Here is an 18861-nt window from a genome sequence, read left to right on the forward strand (position 1 = left end):
CTGTGCCCTCCACTAATATGGATACCTTTGGTAAATATGAGCAAAGAAGGCTGTGACATTATTGTTTAACCTTTTGATCTTTTGTTAAAATAATTCACAAAAATACTCTGCTCTCATGGCACCTCTTCTCCTATAATGCCTGATAAGGTTGGAGAATACACAGCAAGGGATCTGAGACCATTCCTCCATACAGAATCTTTCCAGATCCTTCAAATTTCGACGTCCATGCTTTGTTTACTCTCCTCTTCAGTTCACCTCACAGGTGAACAAAAGAACAAAAGTTTAAACAATAAAGACAATTTTCACAACCGTCTTTGCTCATATTTACTAAGGGTGCCAATATTAGTGGAGGGCACTGTAAGTACCCACAAGGGGGTTTAGTATTTATGTAAGCCAGTGTAGGTTCCATTAATGGACAGCACTGAAATGAGGTTCATACATACGATTGAAGTTTATGATGTCCTATGCAGAAATCTTTTCTTATACCATTACATTTTCCCTCTGGATGAGTTGCTCTGAAGAATCAAAATAAACTGTTAGTGTGGTTACTTTGCCAGGGTCCAGTGGAATCTGGTTTTGAATCAATTTTATGTGTATAAAAATGATGTAAGTAACACACTAACCATGAGATTTATTAAGATTCCAAGGTATAAAATTAACAGTATGTACCTATATAGTATACAAGGTAGAACTTCACTGTGGTATCGTTGTAGAATCACATTTATGTTTTAATCTTTGAATAAAGTAAAACATGTTGTTTAGTTATGATTAATGTTATGGTAATGCCAGCCACATAAACACCATAAACACCACTTGTGACAAGCAAATGTTATGATGATATGTATACATTGAAATGTGAGTGAACCATGCAAAACCCTAAAGCCACTGTGGTATTATATGTACACACTTAAGCAAATTAAAATGTGATTTTGGTTGCATGCATAATGCCTTGGAAGAATGATGAATTGTAAATTATCAGAGGTACAGTTCAATGGCCATGCATCACTCCGCTGCCTTATACCTTATTCATACACACAGTGCAATAGGTCTTGCATGTCATTAGAAATGAGGATGTCAGTGAGGTGAGAGAGAAGACATATAACATTACTGATGTTAAAACATATCACATACCCCAGCTCCAAGTTAAGTCACCTTATTGAGACAAAAAGAGGAAAGAAGAAGAAGAAAAACACCTTAAGAAAGAAAGAGGACTGTGCTGAAGTTACAGTTTTGTTGCAGAAAAAATAGACTACAATGTGTAATCATTTTAATTATGTACTATTAATATACTACTATAGCACCTCATACTTCATACATGAAAATACTGAAACTACCTTATAAAGCAAAAATTTTAAAAAGCACCAGAAGTGAAAATGTAATGATAAGCAACACGTATGCAGTTTAAATGCTTTATTGTATTTTGTTCTACACATCATGATCAAGATACTCCATTCAAAATTGTTTTGCAATCCACAAAAGGTCCTTCCTTTGTGCTTTTGCTTTGGTCTAAACACACATCTAAAGCCGCCTGACACTCTTACAGAAAACACAGGAATGTTTATGTAGTTAAGCACCATTATTTTTCATGTTTTGCTACAGTTTTCCACTTTGTATGGTTGTAATTGCTTTACTATGTAATTATTGTGACACAAATAGAATGGAACCAAACCCAATAAAATACAAAAATATCTTCCTACCAAGAAAGAGTCATATTCTATTAATTTTATATACACTGTCTTAAATCGTTTTTTTTCACGTGATCTGCACTTTCTTCCTAGTTGGAAAAAAAAGAAAAAAAAAAGAAAAAAAAGAAAAAAAAAAGAAAAAAATTCTACTGTAGGAGACAGGGAATAATTGTATCCAAATTATTGCTCATACCAATATCACACAAATTTGAAAGGATATTTAGAAGGATTTGTTTAAAATGCTGAAACCACACCTGTACAGAATAACTATATAAATGCCTATGAATCAATTGTCACATAAATATCACTAATTCTGCCATTTGTAGTTTTCACTGTCTCTTTCTGTAAAAGTAACATTTACCTCCTGAGCCCATAAACCCACAGCCGCATAAATACTACTAAAAGTCTGGTTAAAATTTAACAGAGGTTTTTAAGAACTAAATGTTCAGAGCCTGCATGATAGAAGGTCTTTGATGACTATTATAATGCGCTCTGCAGCCTGTGTTTATGGCTTCAGTGGGGTTTTAATCCTCCCACTCCATAGGCTGCAGTCTGTGATTAGTAGGCACCATATTGTGGCTATTATTCCGGACAGCAGCTTGGGTCTGCCTAGTTAGCTTGGTCAGTGCTGAGACCCGGTGCTGGGTCATGGGCCTCTGCTTATGCCCCTGACTGACTTTGGTCAGGACCTGATCCAGCTCATTTGCCTCATCACTAGGTCTGGAACGAAGAAGGTATCTGATTGTTTGCAGATCCAAATCAGACCTGCAGTTTAAGTAGCTCTTCAGGTTCAGCTCTGGAAACACTTCTTTTCTCAGAGCTCGGATCAACTGAGCATCTGCATGATGCCTCCTGAGCCAAACAGATACATTTTTTTCCAGGGCTATAAAACACAACGCATCATCATTTATACCAAACATCCCCATATAGGAGCTTGCATGGGGGTACTTCAAGACCGACGGATTGTTTCCAGTGGTGTAAAGCCTCTTGTTCTTCTGATGTTTCTCAGTGACTTGGCCCAAGTGCTGTTGCTTTGGATTGTTCCTCCACTTTTTAACAGCCCAAGGCTTTCTTTGGAGCTTTGGCAAAAGATGGTGCAGTTCTCCATCTGCAAGATCTGCAAGGTCTCCATTCAGTAGCTGTTGGATGACCAGCCTCCTCTGCATGGGAGACGCCAATGAAGGGGTACCATACAGCCCCCAACCTGCACCACACACAGGTTTAAAGAAGTTCAAACTTCAAACTTTAAAGGTTTAAAAAAGTTCAAAGCCTTTACCTCAGCTGTAAAGGCTTTCTTCAAACCATGTACAGTATGTCAGGTTGGGAAAGCAGTAGTGCTGCAGACTGATCATCTTTTCACATAATCACAAAATTCAGCTTCAGAAGAAAGCAAACGCACCATGCAGAAAGAACCATAAGAACCAGGTGAAAATGGGATATGCCTATACATCATATCTTCATTTGCAGGGAAAGATACCAAGAATGCTGTAGCAGTGAAGTGATTTTATCTTTGATCATGCTAGTATAATAACGCCTTTTCTCTAGACTACTATATATACTCTCATCCCAGCATACAACATTTGCAGCTTTCTCGTGGTTCTAACCAGAGTTTGAATGTCAGTTTTATGTCCATTGAAGCATCTAATTTGAAGTGTAACGCACAGTAGTTCAATCCACTGAGGGAAAAAAAAGCTTGTTGACAAAGAGTACAAGAAAGCATGCAGCCAGCAGGCTTTAGGGCATCACATAAGCAATGAGTGCAAGAAGAGGGGCCTTAGAACAAGCCACATTCTCATATCAAACCAAGCAATTAATCAAACAGCCACTGAACATGTGAATTTACCATACATTTCCCCAAAGTAAGTAACCCATGCAGTACTCACCCTGCTGGAAGGAGACCAGAGCCACTCTATTGTCCATTAGCTGGGGTTTACGGTAGTTCCCAAGCAGAGGCATTGGTGATGATTCTTGAGCGTGAGAAGAGAACAGAGCAGTGGCTAAAGCCAAGTACTGTAAAAACACATGGCAAGAACAGAAACATAGCATTAATCAGAGATGGCTGTAATGGTTTTATAGCTGAAACTTAATACCTCATTATTAACTTTCTGCATTTCTATAAAGAGCTTTCTTTTAAAAGCCTGAGTTAGTTAATCATCTTAATTGGATGACAAAACATTCTTTGTGACGCTCACAATCATTTAAAGATGATCTTTCTGCTTCAATGTTTCTGGAAAACTTAGCCTTTTTATCTTGATTCCCTCTGCTGTGTTATTATAGCATTAAGTAGGAAAAGCTTAAAAACCTCTGCACTTAGTCGTAGTTAAGTGAGGGTGTGTCTGGTGTTTGCAGTTGTACCTGTCCGCGAGAGATGCTGACTGGATTCCTGAACACCGTCCAGAGCACGCTGGGGTAGCAGGGGGGAGTGGTAAGAGAGCCATCATAACGGTAATACTCATCCAGACGAGCAGGAAGCAGTTCCCGGATATTGAAACCTGCCACCTGCACTTTCTGATCTGTAACATATAATAAGAACAAATGCAGAACAAATGTGAGCTTCAGCCTGAAGTTAGGTACAGTATATAATATCATTAATGAACTCTTACTATTGCAAATCCTAAATTTTAAAATAAATAAATAATTCGACCTTTGTATTTAATGCCTTTGACATATTTGAGGAACTGGGCGAAAGCAGGATTGAACTCTCCCACCTTTATTATTAAAAACAAACAAACAAACAAACAACATTAAAATGGAGCACTTTTACACCTTTACAATAAAGTATTTTTTTGAAATATCTGCTCACCTCAATAAAAACGCCAAGCACAGCAAGTCCATCAGACTTGTCCACTGCTAGGGAGATGTTGGGATACTTGGCAGAATTGAAATGAACCAAATGCATCTGAGAAAACCAGAGAGGAAAATGTTGAATAAAATTTCCTGGTACACTTCATATTACTTAACACAGTTATATATTAAGTGGCATTACATTCCTTATGAAAGTTCTTAATTTTAAAGGGATACTTTACCCAAAAATTTAAATTCTGTCATAAATTACTCACCCTCATGTCGTTCCAAACCCACAAGACTTTCGTTCATCTTCGGAACACAACTGAAGACATTTTAAAGGAAACCTGGGGGATTTCTGCCCCTCCGTTTATATGTAAATGTCCACGTAACCAAAACATTCAAGATCCAAAAAGTACATAAAGGAATCATTAAAGTAATCCATGTGACTCTAGTGGTTTAACCCCAATTTTATCCCAAAACCTTTTTCCCTCCCAATTTTTGAACGAAAGTCTTATGGGTTTGAAACGACATGAAGGTAAGTAATTGATTTTCATTTTTGGGTGAACTATCGCTTTAATGTGCATGTGATCTTCACATTCAGTGATAACTGATCTGAAGTTGAATGCTATGTTGTCACTTGCAGAAGAACCTTTATGCAGATCCCTACAATGCTAGGAGAGTTTCCCTGTCAGAGTTCTGGGTAGAAACCTCTTTGAAGGCTAAGAAACCTGCCTTAAATGTCCAGTGAACCATTAGAGAAACAAAAATTATTTTATTTTATTATTATAAGAGCGCGTACCACAGATGAGAACAGTTGAATGAATACTGACAAGTCAAGATTTGAAACAATGAGCAATTGCAATTAAAAAAGCTAATCATGCATTGTGCTGTTGAAGGCAATTTTCTAAAATGCATATTCTGGTAAAAGTATTTATAGACTGGTTGAGGGCCTTAAGAAAGGTGAATTCCACTCATTTAGTAAGGTGCTCATTTGAAAATGATTCTCGCTGCTCTAAGCAGAGTTTCTCCATGAACCGCCCTGAGAAATTTTTGGTGAACTAGAGAGGCAAACGTGTCCAGTAAAAATGCCACCATAAATTACTGGATGACTCTGCTTTGCCCTGAGAAGACAGACATCACTGGTCCTGTTTCCAGATGTATTTGCAGATGACGTGGACACTCATTCATACCTGAAAACAACTAAATGTGCAGGTGGTGTTCCAAATACTAATATTAGTAATAATATTCCTCATCCTAATCAGCTATCCCCAATGCATTCTCAAATATTATAAACATTGTAAGTCAACCTATTATATAACCTATGATATAAGGCAATGTTGCCTCATATCATTATACTCTTTCAGAAATAAAGACATGCAAGTGCCTGTTTTCTCAGCCTTAAAAAGGTGGTCACACTAGGCTTTAGCGCCTCATTGACGTCCATTCAAATGCATCCGAAATGGCAGACTGGAAACGCAAGCTCATGCGTTGAATTTTTGTATTATGCATTATTATTTTGTATTATGTAAAATGTAATTACGTCCCGTTCCCGTCCTTATTCGCAGTGGCGTCCAACAAAAATATGCATGCTTAAAGCCTAGTGTGACCACCCCATTAATGTTCAAATTTGGTGAACTCTGACCTGCGTAATCATATCACGTGAAGACATGTGACCAATAGATGATTGTCACTGCGTGACCTTTTTTAGTAAAAAAGAAAAAAAGAAATTCAAAAATGGAAGTGCTAATTTTAGCGGTATCGAGCTATCCTGTACTTTACAACACAGCTTTGAAAGATTATAAAAACAACTTTTTTATAAAAAAAAAAAAAAGTCTGCCTGGTTTGTGGTGTCATTGAAAACATGAAAAGAAGGTATATTTAACAGATGGAAACATACTTTTTTTATTATTGCTTCAAATATTATCTGACATTTTACTACTGTAAAATGTAATTACATCCCGTTCCCGTCCTTATTCGCAGTGGCGTCCAACAAAAATATGCATGCTTAAAGCCTAGTGTGACCACCCCATTAAGTTGCAAATGTCTGTAAGCCTAAAATCATAATGTTACATATTCTGTTGGGTGAAATATTATCATGGGTTGTGATGGAATCCAAGACGCAAGACCAGACACCAAATGCGCTGTCAATTATAAAGTAAGAATGAGCCATAAGCTCTTTGTCTCTACTAATGGGTGTATGCCATGAGAGCGAAAGAAAGCGATTAGTGTCTCACCTCAGCAGCAAACTGCTTGCCGTTGATCGTGTGTTCAGAGCCGTTCGGCATGTTAGAGGAGCCCCAGTGGAAATGAAGCTGAGCTGCGGAGTAGCGATAAGGCAAACCAGCTAGATGCATCCGGGATGGCAGAGACAGCTGCACTGTGGTTATTAAACACAAACACAAACACACATATAACCTGACTCACACAGGTGCTTATGTGAAATGCAATGACGTCACTGTAGGTATGTGGCAATGTATACAGTAAGGAGCTCAAAAGAAATACACTATCATAAATCCAGTCCGTCTCATTAACATCTAAAAGCTCAGTGTGCCTCTACTGTGCCATAACACAAGCACCACTGAAACCACAAGGTTGCTATGAGATGAGCATCCATCGGTCACACCACAAACGCCTCTCTATTCTAAGCTGCTGAGGAGAGTTTTAACTGCCATAGCCTGAACACCAGTGCAGGTCTGTGAGTGTGCGTTAAAATGTTATAGGCATATACACCACCGATCAAAAGTTTGGAGATACTTGACTGAAATGTTTCTCATGATCTCAAAAACCTTTTGATCTGAAGGTGTATGATTAAATGTTTGAAATCGGTGTTGTAGACAAAAATATAATTGTACCAATATATTGATTTCTTTCATTAGAAAACTAACATTTTATTTACAAAAAATATATTTTTTAAATGGATGACTTGGAGTGAAATATTCAGAAAAAGCAGCCAATAAGAGTCCAGCATAGGTGGGAACTCCTTTAATCCTGTTTAAGAAGCATCTCAGGGGGATTCCTCCAGAAACTGGATGAGAAAATGCCAAGAAATTCTAGGCAAAAAGGGTGTTTACATTGAAGATGTTAAAATATTAAATTATTTTGATTTATTTGGGATTTTTTTTCAAAACATAACTCCAATCGATCCATTTATGTTATTCCAGAGTTTTGATGACTTTATTATTATTATAAAATGTGGAAAAATAAAAATAAAGAATGAGTGTGTCTAAATTTTTGACCAGCAGTGTATGTTGCCTGATTAGAAAATGCCCAAATTCAAAGAGAATGCACAAAAGTAACAATTTGCAAAGTAAATGCTCACACAAAGCATGCAACATAGAATAAAAATCGGATCATGTAGCTTATGTGGTACTATTTATTTTCTTAACCAGGATTACCAGGGCTACTATTATGCTTTAGACTTAATATACAACTGAAAATGAGATTGACGCATCTAAGAGATGGGACACACTTTTTTGTTTAACAGATTAGCTGCTGTGTGAGTCATGACTAAGAACACTCCATACTTTACTTACCTAAAATATGAGCTGATTGTTACTTTTGTGCACATGGACAGTTATCATAATAAGAGGGTGATTACAGAAAATTGCTGTGCCTGACATGTAAAAAAAATAAAAAATCACGTTGTCATTTTCTCCATGCTGAACTAGAAACGTGGCTTGAGAAGAAAGAATATCTTCAGTGTTGTGGCTGATGGACATGTCTCCACTAGTTTAATGGCAGTTCAACATTTCACTTGTCTGTGTATGCATTTATTATGAAAGTTAGAAAGTGTTAGCATGGAAAGTGAGAATGAATTGAGCATACAATGCCAGTCAAAGGCTTTTGAAGCCATTAGAGTTTATCCACTGTTGCCATTTAAATATGAATAAATAAATATCAAGTGATCCATATAATCTTTGTATTTTATAGACTTGTCCACACACCGATTTCAAAAGGGACTCTAAATGAGTTGTTTATTAATGGCAAGTGCACTTGTTTGGTGAAGTGGTTACTATAACGCTAAGTTACAATAAGCCTAAATTTGTCTTACAGTTGATATATGAATGTTAATATCAACTGTAGTGCAAATATTCTATATGTTGCAGGTCTGCAGTATATGCTTTACTATATTTATGTGCTACAACTTGGATCTAGATTTTTTCCCCCAATAAATAATTCACATTTCTTACTTAGATATTCTAATCCTAGAGTATTTAAATTTCTTGAAGTTTACCAAAATGTTACTATAAATGTTAATTTAAATGTAGATATGTTTAACAGAGATCTCTCATACCAGAGTGTCCATTGTTGCTAAGGGTGAGCTGCTCTTTGCTAGACAGGTTGTAGTCCTGCAGCTGAATGGGCAGCAGATCTGGATCAAATCTCAGCAGCTCAGGCTGGAAGTTTATGGGAGACTGGAATGTCCCTCCACAGTATGGGTAATTCCTGGACCAGTGGTGCTCTCCGTCAGGCCCTAAAACCAACAGCAGTATGCCAGAATTATGCACATCTTCCCTCATAATGCATTATACCATGCTGTGGTAAATCTTAGATGAAGTTACTTAGTCAGATACTATGACTGCGAACTTTCTCTGAACTGCTGTTTTTTGTTTGTTTTTTTTGTCTTTTTTTAGCTAGGTCAGATTTTTGGAAATTGTGTTTTATGCATAACTGCTTCTATAATAAAGCTCAATGCATGTTCAAAGTGTCACCTTGTAGAAGAAGTGCCCAAAATAAATAATAAATAAATAAATAAATAATCAGTTCTAAAGTTCCAGCACATGTTGCTTGTGTATGGTTCACACTGATCTTGCATATACAAGGCTGATTCAAAACTGAGAAGACAAACATGTAGCCTGCAGACAGAAAAGGGTTTGTTTGGATTTTGAACAGAAGCTCCAGGAATTGCTTGGCTCTGGGCTAGTTAGCCTGAATAAATTCCAAAATTAATAAATTGTATAAAACAAAAACAAACAAACAAAACTTTATATATTATATATCCAGTCACTAAAATAAACAAACAGTCATGAATTAACCGTAGTATAGAGGGAGAGGAATTTGTTAGCTTGTTCCAAAATGTTTACTAAAATGAGGTATGACATCATAACATGGTAACATATGACAAACTGTTTTCTCTGCCAAAAGAGGGCATCTCTTTTAGACTCATGCAGCTGCCTAACCACAAAACCAAAAAAGAAGTCTGGTGTTTGTAATAGCCCATAGGCCCAGAAGCTGCCAACTATACCGCAATGCTCATAAATAACTGAAAGAACAAATGTCAATGGAGACACAATGAAACAGTACTAAAAGAGCCTGATATTCGGTTTTATCATTCACCATCATGAAAATGTCCTCTGTAACTCAGTGTGTCAGTCAGTGTGACAAAGGAATAGCTGTCCATAATGTGCCAATGGTGGTGTCACTGCCAATGGTGGTGTCTCTTTCTACTCCAGCATCATTTATAAAAAAATTATACGATTAGATGAACTACCAAATGTGACATTGTTGGACATAACAGCAGCAGGGAAAAACAGTAGCTTGACATTCAAATAACATTTTACATCTTGTGTTCCTTTTTTTTCCTTTGCAACCAACATATATAATGTTAAAGTGTATTTCATTATCATCAACCAGGCTTGCTTTGAGAGCCGACTCACATATATGAACTGGGTTGTTTTTCCATCTGTTTATGCAATCTGGTGTACTGATTTTTCGGTCACAGGCAAAAATCACACATCGTAAAAAAAATTAATAAAAAAAGCATCTAAAAGCCGCCAAAAGGAGTACGGCATAGGATAAGACTAAACTCACAGGACAGCTACCAATATGGTATTGGTGATGGCAACTATAGCTGGAAATTGTGTTTCCTGATCATGCTGATTGATGATGTAAATGGAACAAAGAAAAGTTCTTTAATCACAGGTCTATCATTAGAGGATCTTCATCCTATTATCTGACGTGGAGAACATTATCGCACATTCTCATACAATGTGATGTATGAGAATAACCTTTAAAGACTGCTGGAAATCACAGATTGAAAAACCAGATGTATTCTGAGGTCAAAAATAATCACAAACTTTGTCCAGGTTAGAAATCCGTGGCAATATATGGGAATTTGTTGGATGGGAGCCAAGAGAGTTGTCTCTAATTGGTGAGCTGATCCAAATGATCTGACTCACTGAAAAGAGCCATAATTCCCATCACACACACAAACACTGTAATCCATAAGCGAACTGTAACTCATTCTGATGCAATATTCAATGTTGCATACATATATAGTCAGTCTTTTTTCTTTTCTGTCATACATTATGTCAGTCACTAAACCCTCCAGAGCCCAGGGCTGCACAGCTTCCGGGGTGGTTGGGTTTGAACAGCAGTGAGTATTAAATCCAACTACATATAGCAAATAAATTTGCTGGCAATTTCCTAACAAAATATACTTCAAAATAGTAAACCAATAAAATAAGGCCTATGCAGAAATAAGAAGAGAAGACAAGTAATTGGCTCCAAGTAGCTGACTGCTGACATCATTATCCTTGATGTAAGTTCTCTTAAAGGCAGGCAACTGGGACTATTAAAAGCAACCCATTCACTTTTGGGCATAATTGCTCACTGTTCATTTCATTTGCCGATTTAATTTGGGTTAGTTACAGCACTGTAATCACACAAAGTACTTATGGTTAACCCGGCACAGATGACATGGCACCATGAATGCATAAATTCTGAGATCCCTATAAGCAATTCCAAACACTAAATGAAGTAAATATCTGAAAGGACACAAATTATGACAACATAGCAAAAGCAAGAATGCTCTTACTAAAGTCTTAGCATGTTAAGCTAAAAGGCAGAACTTTTCAGTCACAAGCAGTTCAATGGTTTACGTGGCTCAGATATACAGTATAAAGCCACAAACTACTAGTGTGTTTCCTGTGGACGTTGTCATTGAGAGGTAAAATGGTATTCATCCACATAGCTTGAAAGAGAGGAGTTTTTTTTTACTCATCTGGTCCCAGCAGGTCCTGAGAGCCAGTGGTCTGATGGCCAACTCAACTTAGCTTTATATGAATGGAAAAGATCCTGTTCATATGTGTTCATTAGGGGACAGCTTTAGGAATGGTTAATTCCAGAAACTGTAAAAGCAACATTTCAGTGCATCTGTGTTATACAGTCACTGGCTCTCAAATACTCTGTTACGATAGCTTGTGTTAGCTAAATTGACTGTCAAATAATAGTCATGTGGATAGGAGAGAGTGCTTGACTAACCTGACATTTGCTTAACCGTATTAGTTAACTGTACAGTGCTTCGGTAAATGAAACTTGTCTTCACAGGGTGCATGAACAAGAACCGGACATTTAGTGCATTATGTTTGAATTGAAATAAGCTTCAATAAACTCTAAATATACGACAAAATACAAATTGTACTTTTTAAGCAAGAAATGCCTAATGTGAGCGGTCATTCTTTAAAGTCATTGGGTGAAACGAGAAGGGGAAAGATTCTTATCCACAGTCTTTATGGTATATTCTGCTTCAATTTTCAATCCCTAACCAGGTGACTTTTGTGACTTTTCTATCCATAACCAGATGACTTTTGACCTGGAGAGACCCCAATAAAGAGACTACAATATCTGATCTTTATAGAGCTAAGCATAATACCATCATCTTTTATTTTTAATTGAGCAAATCAGATAATACTGTACTGTTTCACTTACCATCATATGTCCACTTTACACCTAAGAGAGAGAGAGAGAGAGAAATAGTCAATAAAACATTCTGAACCCAAAAACAATTTTAAATGAAGTCTGGGAACGAGCTATTACACTCAATATAAGGGTCATTATTTCTGAGCTCACATCTCTGATCTACTTGGGTGATGCATACAGAGACTCCTAAATCAAAGAAAATAATGCATTCCAGTGCCGCACCAGTGTCTGTGGTTACAGCCTGATTAGTGCAAATGTTTCAGTCAATCCTGTCTCCAGCTGAGTGTCTGACACCTAGTTGTGTTCACTGAGAGGTCCATGGAGATTAATAGAGAATGTTAATGTACAGTAAGGGCTGAGAGCCACACTTCTCTACTGAGAGACCAAAACCATGAGTCATAACGCAGGAATAATACAGATAATAATAAAGTTAAAAGTGAATCAGTACATATAAGCCTGTGAGGGGGGAAAAAGGTTTGAATGGCACTGGTCACAATTTCCACTAGACAACAATGATCAATGAGCATGAGAGTGTTCTTAACTGTTATCATTCCAATTATGTTTCTAATATAAGTTTCCCGATCAACAATCCTAACAATATAGCATGCTAAAAACACTGCAGTCCACAGTTATTTCTGCTGCTTTCACCTCTGTCTCGGGAAGATCACAACATTATTGCAGTTGAAATACCATATATATTCAGCACTACTTCTGCTATATTGTTTAATGGAAGCTAATTTCAATGCTTTTGTATTTTGGCCCATGTAAACCGCAGTCTGCTCATGCAAAAGTCTCAGCTTCATGCTGTATCAGAGCCTTGTTTCTATGGTTACTAACTTCCATATCAGCACATTCAGAGATCCACAACTCTTAACTATGTGTTTTTACACAGAACGTAGCGTGAAACAAATACATGCACTTTTCAGTCTAAAAGCAGAATATAGCTTAGGTTTAATGCAACATCACATCAGGCAAAACACTCAAGCAGTATAAAAGCATGCAAAACAGAATATCTGAAAATCCCAACCTTGTAAAATATTTGTAAAAAAAAAAAAAAAAAAAAAATCTTACCACTGGAGGACAGTGGAAACGCTATTAGAATCATTATTAGGAGAGGAAACGACATGATGCCCATTATAGCCTAACGAAGTAAATCTGCTCGCTCTCTCCTCTGTTTGCTGTCTCATGTAAGAAATCATAACTAAGGTGTGCAGAAGAGCCTTATATACTTAAGCATGGTTCTGTATGCTGTCTCGGGCGTGACGTCACCGCGATGTCGGAACAGACCGCGTTAGTTCAGCCGGCTTTTAGGAGCGCGTGTGACCTCATAGAAGTCTAATTAGGTTCAGACAGACGAACAACACTGAGGCAAAACAAAGCATTATGTCAGAAACGGGAATTAGGCGAAATCTTTACCTCAGAGTTTACATCAGAATTTGATCCAGATGCGTCGTGTCGAGTCCTCTGAGGAGAAAAAACAAGGGGAAAAATACGGACAAGTGGAAGTTTGGAGCGCGCGACTGCTGCAGCCAACAGGGGGAGACAGAGAGGAGGACATTACACAGGAACGGTTAAACTTTTTGCAATTAGGCACCTCTTTAACTGTAAAACAACATTTCGCGGACCCCTGAGAGAGAGAGAGAGAGAACACACCAGGGTCCTGGGTTCGAGTCTGACTCCAGTGGCTGCCTGCATTCTTGTCCATGTTCTTCTTGTGTCCACATGGGTTTCCTCTAGGTCCTCTGGTTTCCTCCCACCTCCCAAATAGGCCAATAAACGGATAAGATAAATTATTTCTATGTGTGAGAATCAGCGTGTGATTGTGTGTATATGGTTTGCTGCTGTGGACTGGTATCCCATCCAGGATAGGCTCTGGATCCATCGTAAACACTCTAACCAGGATAAAGCAGCTACTGAAAATGAGTGAGAGTTAGACAGCGAGTGATAAATGTAATTAGGATGACTCAAAAACATACAATTATGTACCTTACATTTTTAAGGTACATAATTATATCCACAGGTTTATATACAATTATGTATCCACATTTCATATGTATCCACATTTTATAGGTACAAAAGGTAAGGTACCATGTCAGCAACAAGGAAAGGCACAGTTTAGAACCATTTTTCTGAGAATGAACATGATGGCTGGTTATTTGGATTACATTCATTTTGTGCATATTCATGCATTCATTCATTCTTTCATTTTCAGTAACCTGAGCTCAGGATAGATGGGAACTCTGAAGCAGTGAGGCCGCAACCATATAATCCATATTATAAGGCAATATGCTGAATTTAAAAAGCTTTGTTTGCTTCCTTTGTTTTGTTTAAAAACAAAGTAAAAAATTATATTCCTATTATTGACCATATTAATGAATACCATAGCAGCCAGAGACCGCTGTAAAATCAATTCCATGGACCACGTCAGCACAGATTTGTTTTACATTATGCTCATTATCTGAAGTTGTACAAAACTATTCTGACTATTTATTGGTCCCATAGAGCATTTTGTTCAAGAATGTTCCACTGACAGAGCAAATTAGGTCCATTTTGAACTTATTTGCCTCACAGACCCCTGGTTATACTTTATGAACCCCTGGGGGTCCCCATACCACACTTTGAGAGCCACTGCAATATAGAATATCATAAAGAAAATGGAACATAGCTTGTGAAATAAAAATTGGGAAATGTCTTGAACATGGTTTCAAAGACATTGGCTTCAGTGTCAACATCCAGATGGGTAGTTGTAGGGTAAGGGAGGAGTTGAACAAATCATTAACAAACCCACTATGTCAAGCAATTGCATGTATTACGATACAATGTATTATGATCAAATCTGTATGATAATGAATGCTTAAAAGCATATGCTAGAAAGAAACTCTTCATTCAGATTTATTTAAAGCAACAATTTACAGTGAAACATCACTGGTTCAGAGTTATACTTTTTCCAGCATGCATTTGTTGTAACTGAATAAACCATTTTCCTCTTTGTCAACTGTCTGACTGCTTTATTGTCATGAACAAGTACAAAGTTCAGCATGTTCTCCGTTCTTCAACTGCAGTTTATGAGCCCTCATTTGCTTCAGCTTCATCATCAGAGAACACACCACCATGAGGAACTTCAGCATGTTTTTCCTCATTTTTGCTGTATTTTATTTGATTGAGGGACAGGCCACAATACCTGGTAAATTCTTGATCCATTGTCTGGAATATACTCTAAACAATTTCTCTTTGTGTTGAATCTTTTGTACTATGAGTGTGCTTATGTAAAATGTTTGGTCCTAAAAGTGCATTTTTATTATGCACTGTGTGTACTATTAAATCAATCAGATCTATTTTCTATTCAGTTTCAGTTTTTATGTAATTATTTATTATTCAGAGACAATTCACTTGTTTTTGTGTGCGTGTGTGTGTGTGTGTGTGTGTGTGGTGTGGTGTGGTGTGGTGTGGTGTGGTGTGGTGGGATGTATGTATGTACTTAATTATTTAACAACCAATATTACCAATGGAATTTTTTTTCAATAAAATGAGCTTTTGAATACCATTTACTGGAAGAAAAAAAAAGATTGATTGCAAAGTATTAGGAGATTAAAAGATATCAGTGGATAAATTAAGCTCACAAGATTATTATCTGAACAATTTACAATGTCACATTCCCACCTAAAGTATGTCTGTTCATTTTGATAAAAGATTCTGCCACATAGATAATGCTTTAACGTGCATGGGCCAGATTATTTAAAGCCATAAGACACCTGAATTAGGATCTAAGATAAACTGAAATATTAACTTTAATATCAAGCAAATCAACAGGGATATATAGTCTGACTGAACATGTTTCGGTTTCTCGTGAGTCACAACTGTAACACAGTCTTCGTGCTACCATAACCAAAACCAGAGTTTCATGTTCCTTGTAGCCTACGTAGTTTATAGCCACCATAAAAACTAGGTGTGGGCTAACTGCAAATGCATTTTTTTAATGTGATTTGCTGATACAATGACACAATCCATCAAAGCTCTTCTTTTTCCAACTATAGATTACTGTGACCTGCCGAAAGATGAAGGTATTGAATCTGACAAAGATATTCAAGTCTACTTGTACTACAACAAGACTGCAGATAAGTGTTATCCATTCCGCTACAAGGGAGAGGGTGGAAATCAAAACCGATTCAATTATGAGTTTTACTGCATGAGAAACTGCTCCGCCAATGCTGACCAACTATATCCTACAGACCGTGAGTTTCCTTTAGCTTTATCCTTTGTAATATACTGCAGCTGCCAATTGGATGTATTTTTTTTTACCACTGCTATTCCTTTGTCTTTCTGCATCATGGTAGAAAATAATTTTTTGGGATCAGACATGAACCACCAATTGGAAATTATAAAGAAATTGCAATGTCTAATGTATAAAATCTAATGTATTTCCCCCCCCCCCCCCCAGGAACTAAAGCTTGCACCTTGCGAAAGGCTACAGGTGACTGTTTAGGTCATTATATACGATATTACTATGATGCTGCTCATGGAAAGTGCACAACATTCTCTTGGACTGGCTGTGTGGGCAATGGAAACCGTTTCTTGGATTTACAGCATTGCAATGCCACATGTTTTGGAATATTTGGTGCGTATATATTACAATAATTTTATTTTTGTATGTTTATTTAAACAGTGAAAGTCATGCCTACTTGCATTTATGTGTCTGCTATGAATAGATCAAGATGATAATGGCGATAATGACAGTGAACTGGAATCAGACACACCAACTGGTGAACTGTTTTTGTTTTGTTTTTTATTATTGAAATATACAACCTCTGATTGGGTAGCTCATTTCCAGTGTTACTATAATGTTGTTATAATGTTTGGTGTGCACAGGCATCATTTTGGGAGCTGTTTTAGGTGTTATTGGAGCCATCATTCTCATAGTTGTGCTTGTTCTGGCACTGAAGAAGTTAGTGGTTTTTTAAAAACTTTTCTTTTCTAATTTCTATTCTGTTTTCATAACCAAATATGTAATTTTTAAATTCTTTTTTTTCATAGGCCTAACAAAAGCAGAAAAACCAAAGCAAAGGAAACAAAAGTGAAAGAAGACCCAAACTCTCCCGGACCTGATGTACCTCTTCAAATGACCGAAAAGGCGTAATGGACCACAAACAGCCAGCGGCAGCATTAATACCTCTCATAACTCCATATCAAGTCTTCACATCAGAACAAGACATTATTAGAAAAATGGTTCATCAAGCGGTCTTTGTTAGGGTTCATCTGTCTTAGTTTCTTAGCTTCCTAAAGTGGTTTCCACTTGCAAAGCTCTCAGATTGGGAAACATTATTGTCGAACTACCACTACTTAGAAACTTTAAGGCCCCCCACCCTGCCCCCCCAAGATGGACAGCCACCTTTGAGTGTAGGTAGCCACAGCTGAATATTTGGCCAGATTGGAAATGTGTTTATAATGTAAAGTGAGCTTTGGGATATTCACATATACATACACTGAAGAATTAAGAGAGTACAATTATTAATGTTGTCATTTTGATGGTGTGTACATTTTATGTTGTTAATTTTTGGCACTAAGCTACACTACAAAGCAAACAATGTTCTCTCATGGTAATGACTGTGGTAAATAAACTTTGTTTTGTAAAGGGTGTTGATGGTAAACATTTTAATAAAAAATCTAATTCCAAATCCTGAATCTTTTCAGTTCAGAAAAATGAGATCTCACTGACTTTCACTACTGCCACTTATAATTATATAACTTGTATAATTATAATGAGGTAAACATCATTTCATAATTTAGAGAAGCATAGTCACAAACACAGTTGTTTAATGTAGCCATTGAAAAAAATGTCTTCACTTTTTTCCATCAAGAAATCCAGACCAATGTGAAATTCCCTTAACCATTTCCATAGGTACACTGGTGTAATACCAAAAGTCAAGCAACATTATGCATGGACATTACAGGCTCTCATATTTTATGAAGCACTAGCATTTGCCTGTCATGTGTTTAACACTAACATAGCTTTTCAAATTAGATTTTCAGCTCCTGTTTTTAAAAATGTGCACTGTTGTAAAACCGTTGCACTGTCAGTTTTCACACCATATACTGTCTCAAATTTATTTAAAATGTATTTCATTTTCAGAGTGAGAAAGAGTGGGGCCTGAACGAAAAACTAAAAGCCTGTTTAAGAAATGGGGAGGCCATTCAGAGCTTTATGCAGCTGCTTGTGAAACAATGAGTACATTTTTAGAAAAATTCAGGGTCTGTTTATATCAGAATATTAACAATGTATTAATATTAGGTATTAGAATATTAACTATGGTTAGCACGGTTGCCTCGCACTTTGATTCCCGTCTCTGGCCTGTGTGCGTGGAGCTTGCATGTTCTCCCCGTGCTTCGGGGGTTTCCTCCCTCAGTCGAAAAACATACGCTGTAGGCTGATGACCATTTCCAAGTTGTCCGTAGTGTGTGTCTGATTAAGACCAGCGGTGGATGGGCACACCTTGTACCCAAGTCCCCTGGGATAGGCTCCAGGCTCCCCTGTGCACCTGGGTAGGATAAGCAGTACAGAAATTAATGTATGTATGTATGTATGGATGGATGGATGGATGGAAAAGTAACATTAGAATCGTTTCCCCAAAGCCTTTAGAGTGAATCACCAGGTGTCATCCGAAGCGTTTCGACACACTGCACAGGTTTAATA

General features: G+C 37.2%; 2 protein-coding genes across 2 annotated transcripts; one reads left to right on the plus strand and one right to left on the minus strand.

The window, feature by feature from the left end:
* Window positions 1–694: 694 nt before the first annotated feature.
* ca12 (carbonic anhydrase XII) lies at window positions 695–14224 on the minus strand. Its single transcript, XM_053642257.1, has 10 exons — window positions 13245–14224; window positions 12183–12203; window positions 8767–8946; window positions 6707–6849; window positions 4489–4584; window positions 4330–4393; window positions 4041–4198; window positions 3569–3695; window positions 2766–2889; window positions 695–2729 (listed from the first exon to the last, which is right to left on the minus strand). Exons 1-10 carry the CDS (start codon window positions 13306–13308, stop codon window positions 2210–2212), a joined length of 1497 nt encoding a protein of 498 aa, XP_053498232.1. The 5' UTR covers window positions 13309–14224; the 3' UTR covers window positions 695–2209.
* Window positions 14225–15248: 1024 nt separating this feature from the next.
* On the plus strand, window positions 15249–17805 carry si:dkeyp-73b11.8 (BPTI/Kunitz domain-containing protein). The gene is made up of 6 exons (XM_053641997.1): window positions 15249–15357; window positions 16208–16405; window positions 16612–16788; window positions 16880–16933; window positions 17040–17115; window positions 17205–17805. The coding sequence occupies exons 1-6, from the start codon at window positions 15285–15287 to the stop codon at window positions 17305–17307; spliced, it is 681 nt and encodes a 226-aa protein (XP_053497972.1). The 5' UTR covers window positions 15249–15284; the 3' UTR covers window positions 17308–17805.
* Window positions 17806–18861: the final 1056 nt, after the last annotated feature.

The sequence above is a fragment of the Ictalurus furcatus genome, chromosome 14 (assembly GCF_023375685.1).
Source record: "Ictalurus furcatus strain D&B chromosome 14, Billie_1.0, whole genome shotgun sequence".
Classification (NCBI taxonomy): domain Eukaryota; kingdom Metazoa; phylum Chordata; class Actinopteri; order Siluriformes; family Ictaluridae; genus Ictalurus; species Ictalurus furcatus.

Bases quoted from the DNA above. Each gene is read 5' to 3' on its own strand.
- si:dkeyp-73b11.8 (XM_053641997.1), top strand. From the start codon at position 15,285: ATGAGGAACTTCAGCATGTTTTTCCTCATTTTTGCTGTATTTTATTTG. The intron at 15,358-16,207 runs GTAAATTCTTGA...TTCCAACTATAG, and splicing joins GGGACAGGCCACAATACCTG to ATTACTGTGACCTGCCGAAA. The intron at 16,934-17,039 runs GTGAACTGTTTT...TGGTGTGCACAG, and splicing joins GGAATCAGACACACCAACTG to GCATCATTTTGGGAGCTGTT.
- ca12 (XM_053642257.1), bottom strand. From the start codon at position 13,308: ATGGGCATCATGTCGTTTCCTCTCCTAATAATGATTCTAATAGCGTTT. The intron at 4,585-6,706 runs GTGAGACACTAA...TGGTTTTCTCAG, and splicing joins GCAAGCAGTTTGCTGCTGAG to ATGCATTTGGTTCATTTCAA. The intron at 2,890-3,568 runs GTGAGTACTGCA...TGTGTGGTGCAG, and splicing joins TCTGGTCTCCTTCCAGCAGG to GTTGGGGGCTGTATGGTACC.